The sequence below is a fragment of the Phocoena phocoena genome, chromosome 10, assembly GCF_963924675.1.
Source record: "Phocoena phocoena chromosome 10, mPhoPho1.1, whole genome shotgun sequence".
Lineage (NCBI taxonomy): Eukaryota > Metazoa > Chordata > Mammalia > Artiodactyla > Phocoenidae > Phocoena > Phocoena phocoena.
In genome coordinates this window covers 47,625,482-47,648,173 of record NC_089228.1, presented here as the reverse complement: position 1 = coordinate 47,648,173, position 22,692 = coordinate 47,625,482, and the positions used below count along the sequence as shown (strand labels likewise).

General features: G+C 43.9%; 1 protein-coding gene across 1 annotated transcript in view; it reads right to left on the bottom strand.

The window, feature by feature from the left end:
• Window positions 1–21,321, bottom strand: part of LOC136129873 (zinc finger protein with KRAB and SCAN domains 7-like) — a 29,370-nt gene extending 8,049 nt beyond the window's left edge. The window contains exons 1-6 of the mRNA XM_065886219.1: window positions 20,899–21,321; window positions 16,757–16,928; window positions 15,294–15,385; window positions 14,769–14,898; window positions 10,960–12,336; window positions 7,559–7,573 (exon numbers count right to left, since the gene is read on the bottom strand). Of these exons, the coding sequence (XP_065742291.1) occupies window positions 7,559–7,573; window positions 10,960–12,336; window positions 14,769–14,898; window positions 15,294–15,385; window positions 16,757–16,928; window positions 20,899–21,321 (2,209 nt within the window). The remainder of the gene's footprint in view (window positions 1–7,558; window positions 7,574–10,959; window positions 12,337–14,768; window positions 14,899–15,293; window positions 15,386–16,756; window positions 16,929–20,898) is intronic.
• Between the last annotated feature and the right edge of the window lie 1,371 nt (window positions 21,322–22,692).

Below are 22,692 nucleotides of genomic sequence, written 5' to 3'. Positions count from 1 at the left end.
TGTCACCGCTGTCAGCTGGTCCGAGTGAGCAGCTACGCGGAGCAGGAGACGAGACCCAAGACAAAGGGGCAGCGCAGAACAAGGGGAGCGGGGCCCACGACGACCCCTTGACCTGCCGCGTCCCCGTCTCCGCAGCGGGCAGCGGTGAAGGAAGCCTGGCCCCCGGCCTATGTGCCCCACCCGCTCCCAGAACCGGCCCGAAGCCCCTCACCAAGCTGCCACATACCCCGCACCGAAAGCGCCCGACCCATATCTTGGAACAATGCGGAGAAGGAACTACGTCACCGACTCCCCACTAACTCCCACCCTAACCCTCCGGTCCTTCTAGGCATCGGGAGGTTTCTGCATCTCTGTGCTCGCTTCGCGAGCCCGCAGGTCAGGGGACGCTCTGGCCCCGCCTCCCGCCCAGTTTTACTCTACCATTGGCTGAGAGGGCGAAAGGGCGTGGAGAGTTCAGCCAATAGGCGGAGAGGCCCTGGACGGGGTGGAGCCTGGGGAAAGGACTTGGTTAGGGCGGGAAGAGGGACCAATCAACTGGGCGGCCAGACTACCTTCCTCGAACTGAAACACTCTGAAGTCACACCCCCAGCTCTGGCTGCTGAGCGGAAAAGTCATCCTTTTCACACATCCTTCTCCTTTCAGCCTCAAAGTCAGGATCGGCTACCATTTATCGGCAGCATATAAAAATACGTGTCGAGTGCCTATTATGTCATTGTTCTAGGCTCTGCAGACACAGTAGTGAAGACAATGAACTTACTGCCCCATGAAGCTTACCTTCAAGTCAGGGAGACAATGGATAAATAAATACCTAGAATGTAGTAGTGCCTAAGGGGGGAGAGAGAGGGAGAGAGGAAGAGAGGGAGGTAGAGAGAGAGAGAGAAGGGGGTAGGTGGTGGTGGGGCTATTTTATAGATGACAGGGAAGGCAGAGACGGGAAGTGAGCAACTTAGGCATGTGGGTAGCTGGTGGAGTATTCCTGATAGATGGAACATCAGGAAGCAAAGACCTTAAACCAGAAGGAAGGGGGCGCACGTTTTGGTCCATGAGGGATTTGGATATGTCCCAAATAACACTGGAGGGTTTTGGGAATGAGAAGTGACATGATCTTACTTTTTTTTTTTTTTCCTGCCACATGTTCAAAGGTTTATTAGCTATCAGATATGAATGGAGCCAAGAAACCTGTTTTTCTATAAATTCTAATTTCTTGCTTTCAGTCCTTAGTCATTTTGACATAAACCTCCATGACATAACATTTTAAAAATTTGCTCTGGCTGCTCTGCTGAGAACAGTCTGAAGGTGGGCAAGAGTAGAAGTAGAGAGATTAAGAAGCTACTGCACTATTCCAGATGAGAAATGATGGTGGCTTGGACGAGCTTAGAGGTGATTTAGGTGATGAGAAATGGTCTACATATATTTTGAAGGCATGTCCAGCATGATTTGCTAATTAATTGGATGTTGATTAAGGATGACTCCATGGTTATTGATCTGAGCAACTAAAATAAGACTGTCTTTTGGAAATAGAGTAGACTGAAAGAGGAACAGGTTTAGGGAGAGGGATCAATAGTTTTGTTATGGATGTGTTAAGTTAAAGATGCTAATTAGACATCCAAGAGTAAATGTCAAACAGGCAATTAGGATAGGAGTCAGGAGTTCAGTGAAGAAATCACAACTAGAGATGTAAATTTAGGTGTCGCTATATAGGGCAGGATGGGACAATCTAGGGAGTGACTGTAGGTAAAGAAGTCATCTGAGCAATGAGCTTTGAAGCTCATTAATCAATAGATGTGTATTGAATACTTAAAGCATACCAGGAGCATTCTTATCCATCAATTCTTATAGGTGGCACAACATTTTCCAAAGAAGATTGAGGCACAGAGATTCAGAGAAATAATAAGACTTGCACAAGTTCATACCCCCAGTTGATGCTGGAAGTAGAACTCAGGAGCACAACACTATTGCCACTATATCAGGAAACACTCAAGAAGAATATTCATGTACATTATGACCGTAATGATCAACTTGGTCTTGCTTTTCACCTATTCTTTTATTTGGGGGAGGAGTTATTAATTCTGATTAAAACTCTTAACTCCACCTCTGGTCCCAGGGGGTAACAATATTTCATTAATATTCCAGCCCCAGCTGGTCTCTAATTTTAGAGAGCATAATGAGGACACATGTTAAAAATACAAATTCCAGGCCACCCTATCCAACTTGTTGCCTTTATCCACAAGGATATTTATTTTTTCTGACAAAACCTATTCATTCAGTCCAGAATGATGTCATTGTTCAGAATCAGAGTATTTGTGGAGTTCATAATTGCCTAAATATTCAGCAGTTTCAATCTTTATCATGACATTTGTCAACCAAAGAAGTTACAACTCATTTTTGGGTAAATGAAATAAATATCCAGTTATTCAGGTCTTAATTTATTGGTCAAAATGGTGATAACACAAGGCTTCCCTCTGGTAATTCACAGTCTCTTTGAGGATATGACTCTCTGGCTTTACAAAAAGATTGGGGGGAGTTTCCTGGTGGCGCACTGGTTAAGAATCTGTCTGCCAATGCAGGGGACACAGGTTCGAGCCCTGGTCCAGGAAGATCCCACATGCCGCAGAGCAACTAAACCCCTGTGCCACAACTACTGAGCCTGCGTTCTAGAGCCCGTGAGCCACAATTACTAAGTGTGTATGCGACAACTACTGAAGCCTGTGCACCTAGAGCCCATGCTCTGCAACAAGAGAAGCCACCACAATGAGAAGCTTGCATACCGCAATGAAGAGTAGTCCCTGCTTGCTGCAACTAGAGGAAGTCTGTGCACAGCAACAAAGACCCAACACAGCCATAAATAAATAGATAATAAATTCACTTAAAAAAAGAAAGAAAGAAAAATCAGGGACTTCCCTGGTGGTCCAGCGGTTAAGAATCTGACTTCCAATGCAGGTGACTCTGGTTCAATCCCTGGTCAGGGAACCAAGATCCCGCTTGCTGTGGGGCACCTAAGCCAGTGCACTGCAACTGCTGAGCTCGCAGGCCACAACTAGAGAGAAGCCCATGCACCACAGCAGAGGATCCCACATGCCAAAAGGAAGATCCCACGTGTGGCAACCAAGACCTGATGCAGCCAAAAATAAAACAAATAAATAAATACATGTTTTTTTAAAAAGATCAAAGGATACTTCAAAAGTATAAAAGTGAATGGGACATTACTGCCACACACACACACACACACACACACGGCTTCCATGGGCATTAAATAATTTAAGCCTCAGAGTAATTTTATGGCTTAATGCTGTCCTTATTTTTATTTATTTTTACTTTTAGTTTTTTTGGCCACGCCACGCAGCTTGTGGAATCTTGGTTCCCTGACCAGGGATTGAACCTGGGCCCTCAGCAGTGAGAGTGTGGAGTCCTAACCACTGGACTGCTAGGGAATTCCAATTCTATCCTTATTTTTAGATAAGGAAACTAAAGCCTGGATATGTCAAATGATTTGCTTATGGTTGCACAGCTAGTAGTGGACAATTTGAAACTTGGACTGGGTTTTCTGACTGTAGATCCTGTGTTCTTTTGTCTACTGCCACACTGCCTCAAACTATAAATTGCATTTCTTCTAAAAGGTGTTGAGTTATAACAAGCCGTCCATAATCCCTTTTTACCTTTTTCAAACTTTATTTTGAAACTTTCAAACATGCATATACCCTCTAGGTAGATTCAACAACTGTTATTTTGCCATATTCACTTTTTCTCTCTACACACACATACACATTTTATTTGTTCTTATTGTTAGCCATTTGAAAATATGTTGAAGAGATCATGAGCCTCCAACCCTAAACACTGCAGCATGCATCTCCTAAGAATAAGGACATTCTTTTACAGAAGCAAAATATAACTGTCAGATTTAAGAAATCTAAACAATTGTATATCATCATCAAATGGGCCTACTATTAAATATTACATCCATTCCATATTTAGTGTCTCCATTGATCCCCAAATATCTGCTACAGCTTTTTTAAAAAATTCAAAGTTCACTCACTGCATTTGGTGGTTGTGTTTCTGAAGAGTCTCTCTTAATCTAGAACAGTTGACCAACTTTATTCATTTCACTGACTTTTCAAAGAGTCTGGGTCAATTGTCTTATATAGTGTCTCACGTTGTACAAATTAAAAATCAGTGAATCTGATTTATTTTCTCATCATATCCCCCTATATTTCCTGTAAATTGGAAGGTAGGAAAAGAGGCCTGATTAGATTCAAGTTATATCTTTGCTTCACTGGTGGTGTTAGAACTTACGTATTACATGCCATCCTTAATTTCTTTTTCTTTTTCTTCTTGTTTTGTATTTTGTGTACATTAAAATTTCTCCATAGTAAAAAGTAAAAACAAAACATTAAGGCTGGCAGAGGGGGGAATTAGGGGGAGGGATAGGTAAAAGGTAGGGAATCTCTTTTTGAGGTGATGAAAATATTCTAAAACTGCCTGTGGGGATGGTTGCACATGCATGTGAATATACCAAAAATCATTGAACTGTACATTTCACAAGGATGAAGTATATGGTATGTGAATTATATTTCAATAAAAACGTTAAAAAAAAAAAGTCAGGAACTCACCTCAGAGAACCATTCGTGTGCCTGCCATAGTGCTGAAATGTCCAGGTTTCAACAGAGAGTAAAATACAGATTGAGGAGCCATTTGGAAGACAACCCAGGAGGCAGCGGCCACAGTGTTCAACATAGGGGGAAATGTCTTCACTTAAGAATAAGGCCAACTCCCCACATTAGCAGGTCAATCCAGACTTGCCCTTCCATTAAACTGATACCATGGGCTACATTGTGTCCCCCGCAAATTTGTATGTTGAAGTCCTAAATCTCAGGACCTCACAATGTGATTATATTTAGGGATAGAGCCTTTACAGTGGTAATAAAGGGTAAATGAGATCATTAGGGTACATCCTAATTCAATACCACTGTATAAGAAAAGGAAATTAGGACATAAACTAACAGAGGGAAGACCATGTAAAGATAGAAGGAGAAGATGCCCATATACAAGCCTAGGAGAGAGGTTTCAGAAGAAATCAACTCCACTGACACCTTGATCTCAAACTTTCAGCTCCAAAACTGTGAGAAAATAAATTTCTGTTGGTTAAGCTACCCAGTCTGTGGAACTTCGTTATGGCAGCCCAAACAGACTAATACACCCAACTTCCTTGAGAAGCAACATAGTTCCTTGAGAAGCAACCAACTCATGATTCCCCCAAGAAGAGGAAAAGGGGTGTTCCAGAACCTGGAGATGCAGAGCAGGTGGCATGTCAGAAGATGGCTTTACCCTTGATATTAATTATGGGCCAAGACATTATAGCTTCTTGTTTGGGGGAGGGCAGGTAGAGCACAGCTTTAGCTCTGCCCCAGTGAAAGATATTCCTGACTCTTATTTGAGCATATTGCTCTGGGCAAATCAGAGGCCCCCAACCAGATGTGCAACTTCCTTAGTTCTTGCAGATTTTGGGGAATTGCCCAGCTGTTCCTGATTATACAGTTCAAATATCCCACATATCCACTCTCAGTGGAAACCTCAGGGAGCCCCTGAGAAGAGGTGAATTGTCTAGACTTCTTCTAATGGTTCTCTTTTGAAAGTCTTTTAAATAACTCACTGTCTCGTTATTTCAGTGCTGCTCATTAGGACAGATGTTGACAATGGATAGCGTGGTAAGTGCACAGCTTAGCCTGGAGAATACAGTTGCCAGTGGCTTTAATTTTAGCATCATAACAGCTGCCATGACCACCTTCCTCATAAATGGCCCCTGTAGTAGGCTGCACATACCTCAAATCCTAAGGGCACCAGTAGTGTGGCTCCCGAGTGAGAGCTTGAGTGTCATCGATTTTTGCTCATTGTTGAGGCAGCCTGACGAGGTTTCACTAGTGGCCTTTTTCTGAAATCAGGTCATGCTGACTTGCCAGGGTCCCTACAGGTATGGTGTAATTGCATCATTATGTTCCCTCCTTCCCTGGGGAGCAACACAGACAGTCTCAGAGAGGGGATATAGCATTTTTCAATCTCATCCAAATGGAAATCGAAGTATAATGTATACAACCTGGTGGATGAGCATGTACCTATGCACCCCGTGACCCTGAATATGCAGCCGCTGTTACCACTCCTCATTTAATCTTAGAGGAATATATATTGTCCTGTGATTACTCTGTCCTTTCATCGAATTGTACTCAAATCTTGGGTGACTGTTGGCCCTGTCCCTTTCCATCCACAATCCATATGGCACCAGCTTGGGAAACTTAATATCTTGTAAATGCATCATCCATACACAAGACATTGCAACTGGAAGGGACTTGGGGGAGAAGCCTGTTAGATATCATAAAATGCCAACTGTACATACATCTCTAGAAAAGTTTAAGTCATTGGACTGCGCCACCTAGGGTGGAAAAACATTATGTTTTCAGTCAGCTGCAAATTCCTAACCAAGAGTCACAGATCAGAAAAGGGGGTGGAACACCAAATATTTCTCTCAAACTGTGTTTTCACGCAGGGTATTCACAGGTCTTGAAAGGGAAAGCGCACTCATCCTACACGGCATCCACCTGGGCAAAGTACAGGCCGTTGGTCCTGTGCATATATTAGTGGGAGGACTGTTGTGGTTCACTAAGGAATCAGTCTATAATGTCCTATCCTGGGTCAAATACCTGTACAACAAGGTACTTGGAGCCAGCTGACATCATAACACCTTCCCATTATCCCCCTTGGGCAAGAGTTTTATAAGGCCCCATCAGGCTAGAACACATCCTAATGTTAGGGGGGATAGGGGGTTTGTTTTTAATTTTCTATAGAGCAAAAGCCACCCTGTGGGTATTCACAATTTGTCCCTAACACCTAGAGTATCCTTTGTAACACTCCAAGAGGTCGACAACTTCACAGAAATGTCTTCCAGCATGGGACAGTACTCGTCAACTTGTCAGCACCCAAAATCTCTGGACCTTTCCTACTGGTCTTAGAAGTTGAATTACCAGGGTTTGGGATGCAGAATATAGCTGTGGAATATTTTCTTTGTGTTTAAGAGGTAAGAGGGTAAGTGTCCAGCTCCTAACACGTTTACCACCATATTTGGTCACCTGAACTATCTCCTGGGTATAAATTTTGTCTGTTTTTTTTTTTTTTTTTTAATTTTTTGGCTGTGCCGCCCATTATACAGGATCTTAGTTCCTGGATCAGGGATCGAACCTGTGCCCCCTGCAATGGAAGCATGGAGTCCTAACCACTGGAGCGCCAGGGAAGTCCCAAACTTTGATTTTTAAAAACAAATTGGGAGCTCTATCACACTGCTTACTGTAATTCTTTACTTGCATTGTGGACTCATGAATGGAGCAGAAGCCATGTGCTATAACTAAAAGCTTTTCTACACTTATTCCAGGAATAATATTTTTCAAAAATGTGTACAAAATAATAGAAGCTCTGGATGATTTCTTGCCCTCTAAAATCCAAAACAGATTATAACCCAGGTGGGTTTTGTTATGCCAAACAAGAAATAAACTATAACCAAGGCTTTCCCACACACGAATAAGTAGACTTCCTTGTAAGCATAAAGTCTCTGGTGGATGTTTCACACAACTGAATGTTTTCTCACACTTATCTCAGGAATAGTTTCTTTTCTCAGTTTGGAGTTGCCGAGGTAAAATAAAGTCTGAGTTGTGACTGAAGGTTTTTCCACATTTTCTTTTAAAACAAAGCTATTCACAACAGGTAGAGCACATGGAAGGAGCCTCCGCTGTACCCATAGTGTGAAGGCTGAGCGAAAAAGAAAAGAGGGCTCTGGGCGGAAGGTTTGCAACCAGATTAGCAAAATGTCGAGCTGCTCTTTTACTTCTTTACTGCTGCACAGCATATTAGTAATATAAATTTATAACTCACCTTCTAGCTCCAAGTCTAAACAGACAATTTTAACAGCATGCAAATAGAATATAAAGCAATTCAAGGAAAACCCACTTTCCCTATCTTGGGGCAAATATTGTTGATTAGTGAAGAAAAAGACAAATGAAATATGAGGCTAATAAAAAGTCTCTGCAACTTAAGGCAGTGAAAGGACATATGAAAAAAATATATTCAAGGGACCTCCCTGGTGGTCCAGTGCTTAAGACTTCGTCTTCTAATGCAGGGGGTGTGGGTTCAATCCCTGGTTGGGGAGCTAAGATCCCACATGCCTCTCAGCCAAAAAACCAAAAATCATAAAACTGAAGCAATATTGTAACAGATTCAATAAAGACTTTAAAAATGGTCCACATCAAAAAAAAAAAAAAACTTAAAAAGACCCCACAAACTTGGCAATCATGAAAGGAAAACTGAAAGGAAACCAAAATGTAAAACATTACGGATGGGGCTTCCCTGGTGGCGCAGTAGTTGGGAGTCCGCCTGCCGGTGCAGGGGACACGGGTTCGAGCCCTGGTCTGGGAAGATCCCACATGCTGCTGAGCAACTAAGCCCATGCGCCACCACTACTTAGCCTGCACTCTAGAGCCCGCGAGCCACAACTACTGAAGCCTGCAGGCCTACAGCCTGTGCTCCGCAACAAGAGAAGCCACTGCAGTGAAAGGCCTGTGCACTGCAGCAAGGAGTGGCCTCCGCTTGCTGCAACTAGAGAAAGCCCGCGCACAGCAAGGAAGACCCAGTGCAGCCTAAAAAAAAAATAACTAAATAAAATCTACATAAAAAAATTGTGGATGAAACACAGCTCTAACTACATATACAAAAGAGAATAAAAGAACTTTACAGGGCTTCCCTGGTGGCGCAGTGGTTGAGAGTCCACCTGCCGATGCAGGGGACACAGGTTCGTGCCCTGGTCCAGGAAGATCCCACATGCCGCAGAGCAGCTGGGCCCGTGAGCCATGGCCGCTGAGCCTGCGCGTCTGGAGCCTGTGCTCTGCAACGGGAGAGGCTACAACAGTGAGAGGCCTGCGTACCACAAAAAAAAAAAAAAAAAGAAAGAACTTTACAGAATACTAGGTGCAGCTTTATGCCACTCTCTGACAGTCCAGTAGAAAGGATGATTTCCAGATAGAGCTCACCAAAAGTTACAAAGAGGTAGAAACTTAGAGGGCAGTAATTGAAGAAATCAAAATGTTGCTAAAGATTTATGCTTCTTGGGGTGGGGCAGGACAAAAAAAAGAAAGACTTGTCCCTCTCAATTCCCTCATCCCCCAAAATGGATCAAGCCCAGTTATTTTTACTGTTCAAAGAATAATTCCCACATTATTCAAACTCTTCCAGAGTAATTAAAGAAAAACAAATACATTTTGCAAGGCAGGCAAAACCTTATTAGTAAATTCAACTTGGTTCTGTACTTAAAACATTAACAAATGGATTCTATTCCAGGAATGCAAGGAAATTTCAATTATCTAGGAACTTGCTCCCCCTAAAATTACAAAAATAAAGGACATTATCCATGAAATTACAGATTTTTTTTAAAAAAAGGTAGAACTTAAAAACCATAACAAGAACTCAAAATACAAAACAATAATAATAATTATAGGGTATAGTATGTGCCAAGCACTGTTCTAAGTGCCTTACACTTATGAACTAATTTAACCCTCACAGCCCTGAGGTAGCTCCATTTTATATATGGAAGAGCTAGACACAAGGAAACTAAATGACTTACTCAGGATCACACATGTAAGAAAGTAAGGAGTCAGGATTTGAACCTCGAGTACCAGGCACAAAAATCTATTCTCTTAACTACTGTATTATATTGCTGCTTCTAAAAATAGGAATAGGGACTTCCCTGGTGGTCCAGTGGTTTAGACTCCAAGCTTCAGATGCAGGGGATGTGGGTTTGATCCTTGGTCAGGGAACTAAGATGCTGCATGCTGTGCAGAATGGCCAAAACAAACAAAGAAAAAAATAGGAAAAAAAGGAAACTTCCTAAACCCAATAGAATATTTATGAGAAACCAATAATGAAGTAACAATAGTGAGACTTCCAGGGGTACACGTAGAAGATATCAATGAGGGCTTTATATGAGATATCCTATGAAGAGATGTCACTTCTATCTTTAGAAGCTTCTAGTCTGGTGGGGATGGGGGGAGGGGAGATTGTGTCCAATTTAAGGATGATTCAATTACAGAGCTGAGTTTTCAAAAGGTATTTATTAAACTACCATATGAAATTATCTATATACTAAAAGAAATAGATACTATATCCAACCTCAAAGAGCCTATAAGTTGGTATGAACACATATGCATTAAATACAGAATAATTTACAATGCAATTTAACAACAGTTGTACACATAGCACCAGCTAAGTCAAAGCACTGAGGTCCAATGAATAGCAGTTTAAGATGAATGAAGACGTATTTGAAGAAGAAAGTCTTTCAGAGATGAGTTGGATCTGGCAGGTTCTGAGGGACACATATTAGCAAAAGAAAAGAAAAAAGATTTTCTAGACAGGGAACATAAGTGATGAGGGACTATATTAGAAGTTCAAAAAGTAGATAAGGAGGGCCACAGCCAAGAGAAAGAAAGAATGAATCAGTACCTTGGAGAATGACTTTATGTAAATGGTAAAATGGAGGAAGTGGAACACAATAAGGAAATACCTCTGTTCTTGAGAAGTACACGTTCTGATTTTGGGACACCTAAGTAAGAAATGAGATAGATTTTTAAACAGATGAAATAAAAGAAAGAAGGAAAGAAATCTACAAGCACATGAAATGTGTAGTCCTTAGTGGGGAAGGATGGTACTGTTACTCCCACTCTCCCACCTTCGTGACCACCAGAGAACGTTTAAGGAATGATCCACTTTGATTAGTGGTTCCAAGAGGAGACCAGGGTGAGCATACTTCTTCTATAGAAACCTTAACTCAGAGTTCCTTGCTGTCTTAGAGAATCACATCTTAAAAAACAGACCGAGCCAGACCTGACTGCTTTTCTCCAGTGTGAGTTCGCTGGTGGTGATTGAAAGTAGAACGCTGACTGAAGGCTTTCCCACATTCAATACATTCATAGGGTTTCTCTCCAGTGTGAACTCTCTGATGCACAATGAGCTGTGAGCTGTCACTAAAAGCCTTCTCACAATCTTTGCACTTATAGGGTTTCTCCCCAGTATGAGTTCTCTGATGTACCATAAGACTGGAGCTATAGCTGAAGACCTTCCCACATTCATTACATTCATAAGGTTTCTCACCAGTGTGAATTCTCTGGTGTATAATAAGATGTGAGTTTTGATTGAAGGATTTTCCACACTCATTGCATTTATAGGGCTTTTCACCCGTGTGAAGTCTCTGATGTCGAATGAGACATTTACTCAGACTGAATGCCTTACCACACTCATTACATTCAAAGGGTTTTTCTCCAGTATGAATTCGCTCATGGTCAACAAGTTGAGAGTTCTGATTGAAGGCTTTCCCACACTCACTGCATTTGAATGGTTTTTCCCCAGTGTGGAGGCTCTGATGTCGAATAAGACATTTACTTCGACTGAAGGCCTTGCCACATTCATTACACTCATAAGGCTTCTCCCCAGTGTGGATTCTCTGATGGTCAATAAGATTTCTGTTAGAACAGAAAGCTTTCCCACACTCATTACACTTGTAAGGTTTCTCACCACTGTGAAGTACTTGATGGTGGACAAGGCTTTTACTCCGAATGAAGGCCTCTCCACACTCATTGCATTCATAGGGTTTCTCCCCAGTATGGGTTCTCTGGTGGTCAATGAGTTGAGAACTCTGAGTGAAAGCTTTTGCACATTCGTTACATTTATATGATTTCTCCCCATTATGGAGTCTCTGTTGTTGAATGAGATGGGAGCTATGGCGATAGGTCTTTCCACAATCACTGCATTCATAGGGCTTTTCCCCTGTGTGGATTCTGAGATGGACTATGAGCTGAGAGGTCTGCCTGAAGGTCTTGCCACACTCATTGCACTCATAGGGTTTCTCTCCAGTGTGGATTCTCTGATGCCCAATGAGGTGAGAACTCCGATTAAAAGCTTTGCCACATTCATCACAGTGAAAGAATTTCTGTCCCTTCAGAATTTCCTGACGTTCTGCAGGACTTGAGGACAGATCTGGATGTTCCTCAAGTTCCTTATATACATCACATTCATCTTTTGTGCATTTATTTTTATCCTCCTGTGTTATTTCCAAGAAATCACTCTTCAGTCTGCTCCCCTGTTCACCTGAGGGTTGAACTTCTAGCTTCTCTAAAGCCTCTTCACAGGCATCTCCAGCTTCTGGTCCTCCAGGAATCACTCCATAGAGTACTCCTGAGGTCCTATCAGATGACTCCGTTTCTTCAGAAATTTCCTGCTGTGGAGGCAACTCTGAACTCTCCATCCTGTTCTCACCTGCTGCCAAAAGAAAGAAGAAAACAACTGTTACTCACTCTTACCCTACTGAGGAAATGAACTATCAGGAGCCTATGTACCTAAAAAAAAATTCATATTATGGGTAAGGAATGAGGAGACACATTGAGAACAGGAGAGAAAATGAGAAAACAGCTCAAATTTCTCTTCATGGACAGAAAAACAATGAGGGGAAGCTGGTCAGTGGAGGAAGGCAGAAGAAGAGCTATCAGGACAGAGGGATGCTGAGCCAGCACGGCCAGGTGAACAGGCCAGTTGAAAGGCAAGAGACCAGACTGTAAAGCATGGTGTGATCTTCCAGAAGTCACTTAGATGCGACATCTCTTTAGTAAAATGATGAACTCTAAGGTCCTTTCCAACCATGACACTGTATGGCTCCACACTTCTCAGCAAAGATGTTGGGGAGAGAAAGTGGTGGCAAATACCTCAAATCAAATATGAGAAACAATGTGGGCAAACCTGAGAGTAGAAGGGAAATTTATATTATGAGGATATGATTAGGGAAAAGTGCATATAAAGGAGTGATTCTGGTGTAACAGGACAGTGACAAGATTTGGAGAATCCATGGGTAGAGAAATACTGGGGAAAAGTATTGAAGGGGAAAGCAAAGCTATAAAATTGGGCACCCCCTAGTCCCTGGAGCACTGACTGGTAAGTACAATACTGCACTCCTATAAAAACTAGGAATGGGGCTTCCCTGGTGGCGCAGTGGTTAAGAATCCACCTGAGAATGCAGGGGACACGGGTTTGAGCCCTGGTCCGGGAAGATCCCACATGCCATGGAGCAGCTAAGCCCGTGCACCACAACTACTGAAGCCCACGTGCCACAACTACTGAAGCCTGTGCACCTAGATCCCGTGCTCTGTAACAAGAGAAGTCATCACAATGAGAAGCCCGTGCACCACAACAAAGAGTAGCCCCCACAAGCCGCAACTAGAGAAAGCCCGCTCGCAGCAATTAAGACCCAACACCAACAAAAATAAATAAATAAATAAGTAAATAAATGAAACTAATAGGGACTTTCCTGGCAGTCCAGTGCTTAAGACTTCGCCTTCCAATGCAGGGGGTGCATGCTTGATCCCTGGTTGGGGAGCTAAGATCCCACATGCCTCTAGGACAAAAAACCAAATCATAAAACAGAAGCAATACTGTAATAAATTCAATAAAGACTTCAAAAATGGTCCACATCAAAAAAAACCCCAAAAAAACTAAGAATGGCATCAATAACTTGAAATATAAATCAAACATGTTTTTGGCATCTTGATAATCAGGAATCATAAGGAAAGTGAGCAGTTGAATATTTGCTTTTAAATTCTAGGATTTTTCAGTACAAAAACTGGGAGAATGCAGAGCAATTATGGTTATAGCTTAACCTAAAAATGTTGGTTCCTTTCAATGACATCTACTTCAGGGCTATAAACCTTCATGCTAATTTAGTGTGTGCAAGTTGTACATGTCTGAATCTCTCAGTTCTAAGCCCACCCTCTCCAGAGTAGGCTACTGTCCTAGACCGGTCAAGCCCAGAACCTGCCCTGACAACAGCCCCTTCCAGGAAGCAGCCCTGCCCCAGTCTTTCTGAAGGAGAAGCTGAGGCAACCATGCTTTGTGTCAAACAACCCAGCTCATCCCATGATGGACAACAGGTGACTGGAACAGGGCCAAGCACTAGACCCAAGTGTGGCTTATCTGTAGATTAATCATCCACCTCTGTGCAGCAAGGACCAAAGTTCTGCTCAAACAAAGATGTTATTTAATGGCTGAACCACCCTTGGAGCTCCTCTCTACATAAATTCTGAACTGAAGGTAGGACAAGATGAAGGAAATTACAAGTAGAAGCCCAAGATGAAATGATGCATGGAGAGAAGGCAAGCCCTCGGGAGCCAAAGCAAGCAGAACGTGTGAGGAAACAGAAAGTATGACTAAAAACGAGCTCTGACAAAAGATTCAGAGTGAAGAGAATGGGTATCAGAGGGAGGAGAAAACAGATACACAGAGCACAGCTGTCTTACGACACCGGTGTAAAAATCCTTTCACTTTTGCTGCTGTGGCTCCCAGGCTCCCAAGTCCCTGCAAGGCTTTGTTTCCCGAAGTCTGGTCTAGCTGGTCAGTTTGTTCTAGGTTTCCATTCCTTTAGCCTTATTGTAAGTAACTTAGCTCATTGCTTACAACTGAGTGGCTTTCTATTCCTTCCAACAACAAACTCTTAACTAAACCAGCCCAGTTCAATTAATAAGAAAGTAAAAAGAATGTTAATAACTGTTAAAGTGGATGATGATGTAGAGGGGTTCATTATACTATTCTCTCCACTTTGTCTCTTTATATTTTCATAATAAAAAGTTAAAAAAAGAAAAAGAATATAGCAAAGAATATGTAAAGAAGGCTGACTCTAAGTTACTGGGTAACAGAGTCATTACCCAATGAAGCCAGGCTGCAGCAATTTTCTGGCACGATGTTCCGGTACAGGGCTGCTTTCTGGCTGAGTGCTGGACCTTTCCACTTCTTCTGAGTATAGTCCACAGACAGGAACTCGAACTCTGCAGCCTCCTGGAATGACAAGCTTCTATTGCTCAGGGACATTCCCAGCCTGGAAAGCAGTCATTAGGGGCACCAAGAGGACAGGGTCGGGGAATCTGGTGGTAAAATGGGCGGGGTGGGGGGAGGGAATCTGGGAAAGACAGATTAAAAGGGGGAATTCCCTGGTGGTCCAGTGGTTAAGACTCAGTGCTTTCACTGTCATGGGCCCGGGTTCAATCCCTGGTTGGGGAACTATTATAAGATCCCACAAGCCGTGGGGTGCAGCCAAAAAAAAAAAAAAAGGACAAATCTAGGACAGGACCAGCTCCAGGGGAAGCCACAGGAGCAGACTCAGAATGGGCCAGAGGCCCGGAGATGAGCTCTAGCTATTCCTGGGCCACAGACTTGGAACTCAGGAAGCTCACCTGGGGCCTGACCATCCGGAGCACAGTTGCCGCTGCTTGGTCTCCTACGTTCCCCACTTGGGGAAGGGCAGGCACCGGGGAAGCATGCTGAGCTGAGGGAGGAAAGAAAGCTCTGAGTGGGACCAGCCCTGCTCTTGGCTCCAATGAGGTCTGTATCCCAGCAAGTGGATTCAGGAGAACCCAGGTGGCTCCACACACACGGACCCTCATCCCTGTTCCATAAAGGCATTATCCTTTGTGAGCTGTGAACTTTTCCTGGAGGCAAGAAGGTCCCCGTTCAAACCGAACTGGCGGTTCCTTCCAGCCCTCTCTCTCCCACTCTCGGAAGGAAGCTACACTTCTGACCACCTTCTGTCTCCCGTGGCTTCCCCAGCAGCAGCTTGCCTGGCCTCCCCCTCACCTCTCTGCCCCTCATTCCCTGGCTTCTCTTCCTGCACCTGCCCTCTCATCAAGGACACTGCAGGCGTTCAGGCCTCAGAGCTTCCCCTTTCCCTCTCTCAGAGATCTCACGACTCCCAATCTCTGCTCTTAAGCTGTCAGTTCTCTCTGAGACCCATATCACAAGCCTCCAGTTGCCTATTGGACATTTCACTTGGATGTCCCACAACACCTGAAATTCAGTGTCTAAAGTGCATGTTTCCATCTTCCTTTCCTGACTTCCCAAGTTTTCTCAGTGATTCCAAACATTGGCCAAAACCCGCTAATTCTCCCTCCTCTCCTTTGTCCCATGGATTCTTCGTTCAAATACGTGTCACATCTATCACTTTCCATTCCACTCAAACCCACTCAGGCAATTAGTGCCTCACATCTGTTCTACACTAGCCTCCTAGTGAGGCTCCCGGTCACTGGTCTCCACACTCAACCCACAGTGCTCATGTGCCACAGTAATCCTTCTGAAATACTGTTTCTAACGCTTCAATCCCCCGCCCCCAAAATCTTCCTGGCCTCCATCCAAAGGCCCTGCACAAGCAGACCCCAGGCTCCCAAATACGTCCTTCCTGACCCGACCTCAATGGGGTCCAAGGAACTCCCACTTAGCAAGTGTCTTTGCTCCAGCCCTCCATGATCTCGCTCACCGTTTACAATGTCCACATGGCTCATTCGTGACGGCACCAAATGCCTGCGGACAGATATCACTCACATGTATCTTATGAGGCTGCCTCTTCTTGCACTTAGGACTGACTCTCTGCCAACTAGATAACAAGCTCTTTGGAAGCAGTGCCGGCATACTACAGCTCTCTGGTCCTCAACAGTGCCTTTGCCGTGAAACGTGCTTGACAAAAATGTGCTAAATACACGAATGATTGGAGAATAAGCAAAAGGAACAAAGTCACTAGGGAAGGAAGACACAGGGCAGGGCAATAAGGGACTCCAATGGGGTGGGATATGGGGAGATGAAGGAAAGGAGACTCCAAAAGAGAGAAGGAGGAATGACTTAAGGCCAAAGCGGGGGGAGTGAGTACCAGAGTGCCCACTGGGGAGGTGGTGGTGTGCCCCAGGGTCACCAGGAGGCTCCTGGTGGGCTCCGGGTGCCGAACCCTCACTGAGGAGTGAGGTAGGAGGAGATTCCTCTGTTGCACCCAAGGCTGTCATCTCCTCCAAATGCATTTCCTGTTCCTGTGCTGGAGCTGAAACCTAGAGACAAGGAAATAAAATTGGGTCCAAAAGAGCATCCTTGAAGGTACAGAACCCAAAACCTCTAAGAAGCACCCCCACGAGAGGAAGCCAGGGAAAGAAGAGCCAGAGGGTCCTTCTAGCCCCACCAGTAAGCCAACTGGGGCAAAAATGCCAAAGCAGGATCTACAGCTTACAATCCTATTTGCCATCCCTCTGTTGATCCTTTCAGTAGGAGCTTCAAGACCAGATTATATAACCATTTCCACTCCGTGTCAGTGCTTCAGACACACATTTGCTTATGAAGAACCCCCTGGAAAAAGGAGTTAGGAAAGTAATTCAGTACACTCCCTAGGGCCTCAGCCTACAGAATAGATCAATCAGAAGTACCAAGGAAGTAAAAAGTGACAGGTGTATGTACCTGTATGTGCACAAATAATGCTACTGAGGCCGACAGCTGGAGCAATACCCCAGAACAGCAGCTGACAAACCTCAGCTTTTCCAACTTCTCTCAGCCAAAGTGTCTCCTCTTCAGAGAAGCCATCCCTGACCACACTGACAAAGCAAGGATAGTCACACTCTCTCAAATTACCTGGTTATGTTTTCTAGAGCATACATTAGTCTTTAAATTATCTTATTTACACCTTTATTGTCTATTTCTCTGCCAATGAAGTATAAGCGTTTTGAGGGTGAGCACTCTGTCTTGGTCACTAGCTCCTAGAACAATGCTTAGCCCAATGGTGGTGTTCAATTAATATTTGCTGACTGACTTCCTCTCAATATTTTGCTAAGAGTTATCTGCAAACTTGGTTTTCAATATGTACTATCTCTCCCAAAAAATTTATACAAAAAGTCAAACAGAAAAAAAAAATTTAAAAAGAAAAGTCAAATAGGATCACATAACACCAATCTTTAGAGACCTCAAGAATATCTCAGAGCACAGACCTTTTATTTTCTAACCCTTGCTTGTTGTCATCAAATCAGTTCCTCACAATCTCATGGTTACTACTTGTACCAGCATTTGGAGCAGAAAATCTAAAACATTATCTAAATAAATCACTTTTTTTTTTTTTTTTGCGGTACGTGGGCCTCTCCCGTTGCGGAGCACAGGCTCCGGACGCGCAGGCTCAGTGGCCATGGCTCATGGGCCCAGCCGCTCTGCGGTATGTGGGATCTTCCCGGACCGGGGCACGAACCCGTGTCCCCTGCATCGGCAGGCGGACTCTCAACCACTGTGCCACCAGGGAAGCCCAATAAATCACTTTTTAAAAATTGAAATATAGTTGATTTACAATGTTGTGTTAGTTTCAGATGTACAGCAAAGCAATTCAGTTATACACACACACATATTCATTCTTTTCCAGATTCTTTTCCCTTATAGGTTATTAAAGAATATTGAGCAGAGTTCCCTGTCCTATACAGCAGGTCCTTGTTGATTATCTTTAAAAAATCACATTTATAAGCTCATTCACTCTGGCATGTGCATAGCAGAGCATAAGGTGAAAATAACTTCTCCTTCAACAAAACACATGGATTTGCCCTACTGGGTTACATCTGCTGAGAAGTTAGGGGGCTCTCTCCTTTAGTGTATATCTCTCCAATGGAATGGTAGGTCCAAGAGGCTCCCTGCAGTCTGGGGTTCCCCAGCTCTCCCATGGATGGTTCTTATAAATGGGACTTGGAGCTCTTAAATACAGCAGCTGTGGGTACTGGCAGAAGATAGAACTTAACTGCACTGTGATAACACAACCTTGTAATTCACTGACAATTAAATCCTGATAAAGTTCCTATTCATTACCTAGGACTCAAAAGTGTCCTCTCCTCGCAGGCCATGAAAACCCCATTCCAATTTTCATTCCAAGATGGCATTCCACAACAAGACATTAGGGAAAAGGTAGTGGCTTAGAATCTAGGGAGCTGGAAAATCCTGGTTCCCACACACATGGACAAAGGGACTGCTTACTAGCTCTGTCACCTTAGATGAGCCAATTAACTTCTCCGTGTTTGCACAGCTTGTCAAATGGAGATAATGATTACTATCTGCATACCTTGTAAGCCTGCTAGGAGCTCAAATTAAAAAAGATATAAAAGCATTCTGTAAATTCTGCAGCCCAGGAGGGATGCCTCTACCACGCTCTCCAGCCCCGATGTGCACACATGTACACGCTCACTCCTGCTGATCAGAATGACATTCCTTAATCTCCTCCTGGCAAACTCCCACGAAAACGCCTGTTTTTTCATTTAGTCGTAAAAACATTTTCTGAATCCAGGCTAGGTGAGATAGTCCTGTTCTCATGTCCTTATGTCAGAAAACTTAAGCTGATGACAGTGGCAGAGTAAGAAATGGATTCCAAAGATCCCACTTCTAGGCTAGAGCCATGAGTGTTCAGCTGCCCTGACTGTCAACTGTTAGTCACTCTCTTGGGTTTGTGACTCAGTCACCTTTCTTCTGAGGCTCCCTGGATAAAAGACAGTTTTAATGGAGGCTATATTCTCTTCTGCTTAAGCAAAAGGCGGCGGGAGATAGGGAAAATTTCCTTCTACCCTCCTCACTAAATAGCACTCTAAACATTTCTTCAACCACTTGTCCTTGCCTGTGGTTGGGCCTAGCTGCTCTCTAGACCCTACTGATAGTTGATTTATCCCTGTGTTTACTTGTTTAAACAAGGAAATAACGACTGACAATGTATCTGATACTGTCAGAGGGTACTGGCTATTACCTCTAGAAAAAGTCTAGCCCTAGAACTCCAATCAATTGGAATTCATTCCCTAGGCCTAGATATGTAATCAGTTTTGAAAAAGCACTGAATAAAAATGATGTACTGGGTACTAAGGAAATTTCACTGGTACTGGTTTGCCCTGGTAAAGCACAAAGGAGGAAAAGTAGAGGGGACCCTAATCCATCCTGCTCAGTTACAAGGGAGCAACTGGAGACTCATCAGGAAGAACTGACTCATCCATGGTGTGATGGTCTTTTGATGTCAGTTTAGCTCTAATCTAGGTGTTGCTGTGATGGTATGGTGTAAAAGTGATTAAAATTCATAATCAGTTTAAGTAAGGGAGGTTATCTCAGATAATCTGGATGGGCCTGATTCAATCAGTTGCAAGGCCTTAAAATCAGAGCTGAAGGTTCATGAAGAACGAATTCTCTTTGTGGACAGCAGCTTCAGCCTATGCCTGAGAGTTCTAGCCTGAACTTTCTGACGGCCTACCTTACAAATTTCTGACTTGACCTGTCAACTCCCCCAACGACAGGTCACTTTCTAGCAATATATATATGTATGTATATATATAATTTCCTACTGGTTTTGCTTCTGTGGCTGAACCCTGACTAATACACATAGTCACTGAACTAGTTAGCTCTGTGATCCTAGAAGCCAGATTTCCCACTGTTATGACACTGCTGACTCTCCAACTTTTCCTTTTGAGTTACCCTGGCTTAAAATTTGAGAGAACCCCAGAAAGTAGGGAAAATCAAAAATAGAATTAAAGAAGCAAAAAGATCCCAGTTGGGTTTGGAAAGCTAGAAAAGAACAAAATGATGATGAGGCCCAGAACTGTTACATCTCATAAGGAACCTAAAAGGCAGGAAAACAGCACAGTAACTTGGAGAAATCCGAGGAAGTAATGAGAACTTCTCAAATGAGGGCCCATGTTATCAGCATACCCTAAGGGCTACTTCTCCCTGACATGCTTCCCTATTCTAACCAGTGTGCGGATCCTCTGCCTGTCAGGAGCACTCTGTGGAGCTCCAGGCTGCAGCTAGGTTCACGACATAGCACTTCACAAAGCAATTCACAGAGCGTGGCTGGGATCTGCATTTTTGTTTAAGGCTAGGAGCACAAAACTCTTTCCCCTTTATACATGGCACTGGTTCAGGAATCCCAAAGGCAAACCAGCTTAGGGCCTAGGGAATGGAGAATGTCTATTCTCAGGCTACCCCAAGCAGTATAGAATGGTTCCAGATGCCATTCTAGACTTGGCCGCTCACCTCTCCTGGTCCACTAACGTGTCTCTGGAAATCCTCCACCACAGCCACAGCCTCCTCACCACTCTCAGGGTGATGCAGCTGCACCCAGGTCCGCAGTTCCCCTGGCAGGATGCTCAGGAACTGCTCCAGCACGAGCAGCTCCAGGATCTGCTCCTTGGTGTGCACCTCCGGCATCAGCCACCAGCGGCAGAGCTCCCGGAGCCGGCTCAGCGCCTCCTGCGGCCCAGACATCTCATGATAACATAACTGCCTGAAGTGCAGCCGGAAAATTTCACAGACAGGAGGGTGATTCTTTTGGAGACTGCAGCCCTGTCCCCAGCTCTGGCTCTCTGGCTCCTGTTTCACGGTCAAGTGCCCCTCCTGCCTCTGGAGAACAGCACCCCTGGGGATGAGGCCTGAAGTTCCCCTGCCTTGGGCGGCCATCGTGACACCAAAGAGAAGCTTGTTTCAGTTGTGGTTTGTCCGATTAAAATGATGGTCTGTAATTCAGATCTCAGAAGCTGTTGTCAGAGTTGAGGATGTAGGGTGATGGGAACGTCACCTACAGAAACATCAAGAGAGAAATCAGAGTCCCCAGAGTGCTCAGCCCCAGGCGGATGACAGACCCTCCACAGTTAAAAAGCAAAGCTCTAGAAAAAAGAAAAAGGAGCACAACCAGGGCAGTCTCTCTAAGCATCTCTCCAAGTAACTTCCTTAAAGTTTCAGTGGCTCCCATCACCTACAGGATAAAACCTAAATGTCTATGCCTAGCATCCACAACCTGGCCTGAGGCCTCTATACTAGCCACACCCCCTACCACTTTCCCCAGGTACCCACCAGGGTAGAAAGACTGCAATGATCTCCAAATGTGAGATATGCAAGCTAATCCAAAAGGTAGATAAAGAAATACTAAGTTGTTATTTAACTATTTAGTGGACGTTTTATAATGTGCACTGAAATTTGTACAACAGTACATACCTTCAACTCACAAATAAACCTATGTTGGAAATGCATGCTCAAAACTCTTCTACTCTACTCTTTTGTAATAGAGATGCACAATAAAGAAAGTTAGCGACTAAAGCTCTAAAGACACAGCTAGAAGCCACACATACTCTTTCTCTGGATTTTTCTGCTTCTGAAACTTTTGACAAACACCTACTCACCTGTCAAGACCCAGAACAAATTCTATTTTCCTCTTGAAGGCATTCCTGATTGCCCCATGCAGGAAGGGGAGCTGGTCACCTCCCTCTCCGTACTTCTCAGTGTAACATTGTATTTTAACTAATTTATGCACAACTCATCACTCACGCCCTCCAAACTGCTGGATGGCCACAAAAGAAAAGGAACCCAATGGAGTAAGAAATGCCAGACTCTTTTCTACTCAACCCACTTCCCCTAGAAAGCCTTGCTGATCTCTCCAGGCTTAAGTGTGGTTACTGCCTCAGTGAACCCACAGTACCTTTTTCTTCAAACCTCTGCTAGAGCACGTCTCACACTGTGTTTGGGACTTACACGACTGCCTCCTCCACTTTATGGGAGAGCTCAAAGGGCAGAGCTGGTTCCCAGTCATCTTTGTACGTGTGTGTGTACTTGGCATACAGAGGCCCATATCTGGGAAGCGAACGAATGATACTGAAGTTGGGGGTGGGGGCGACTTTTATCCAGCTTACATACTGTAAAACCCTGAAAATCAGCACCTTAGTGGTAACTAGGGCATCTGTGCTATGCTTCCAATTCACCACGCGTCTTGGTACCTTGGGTAAGCTACTCTCTCCAGGGCTCAATTTCTTTAAAAAGACAAAGACAGACTTAAAA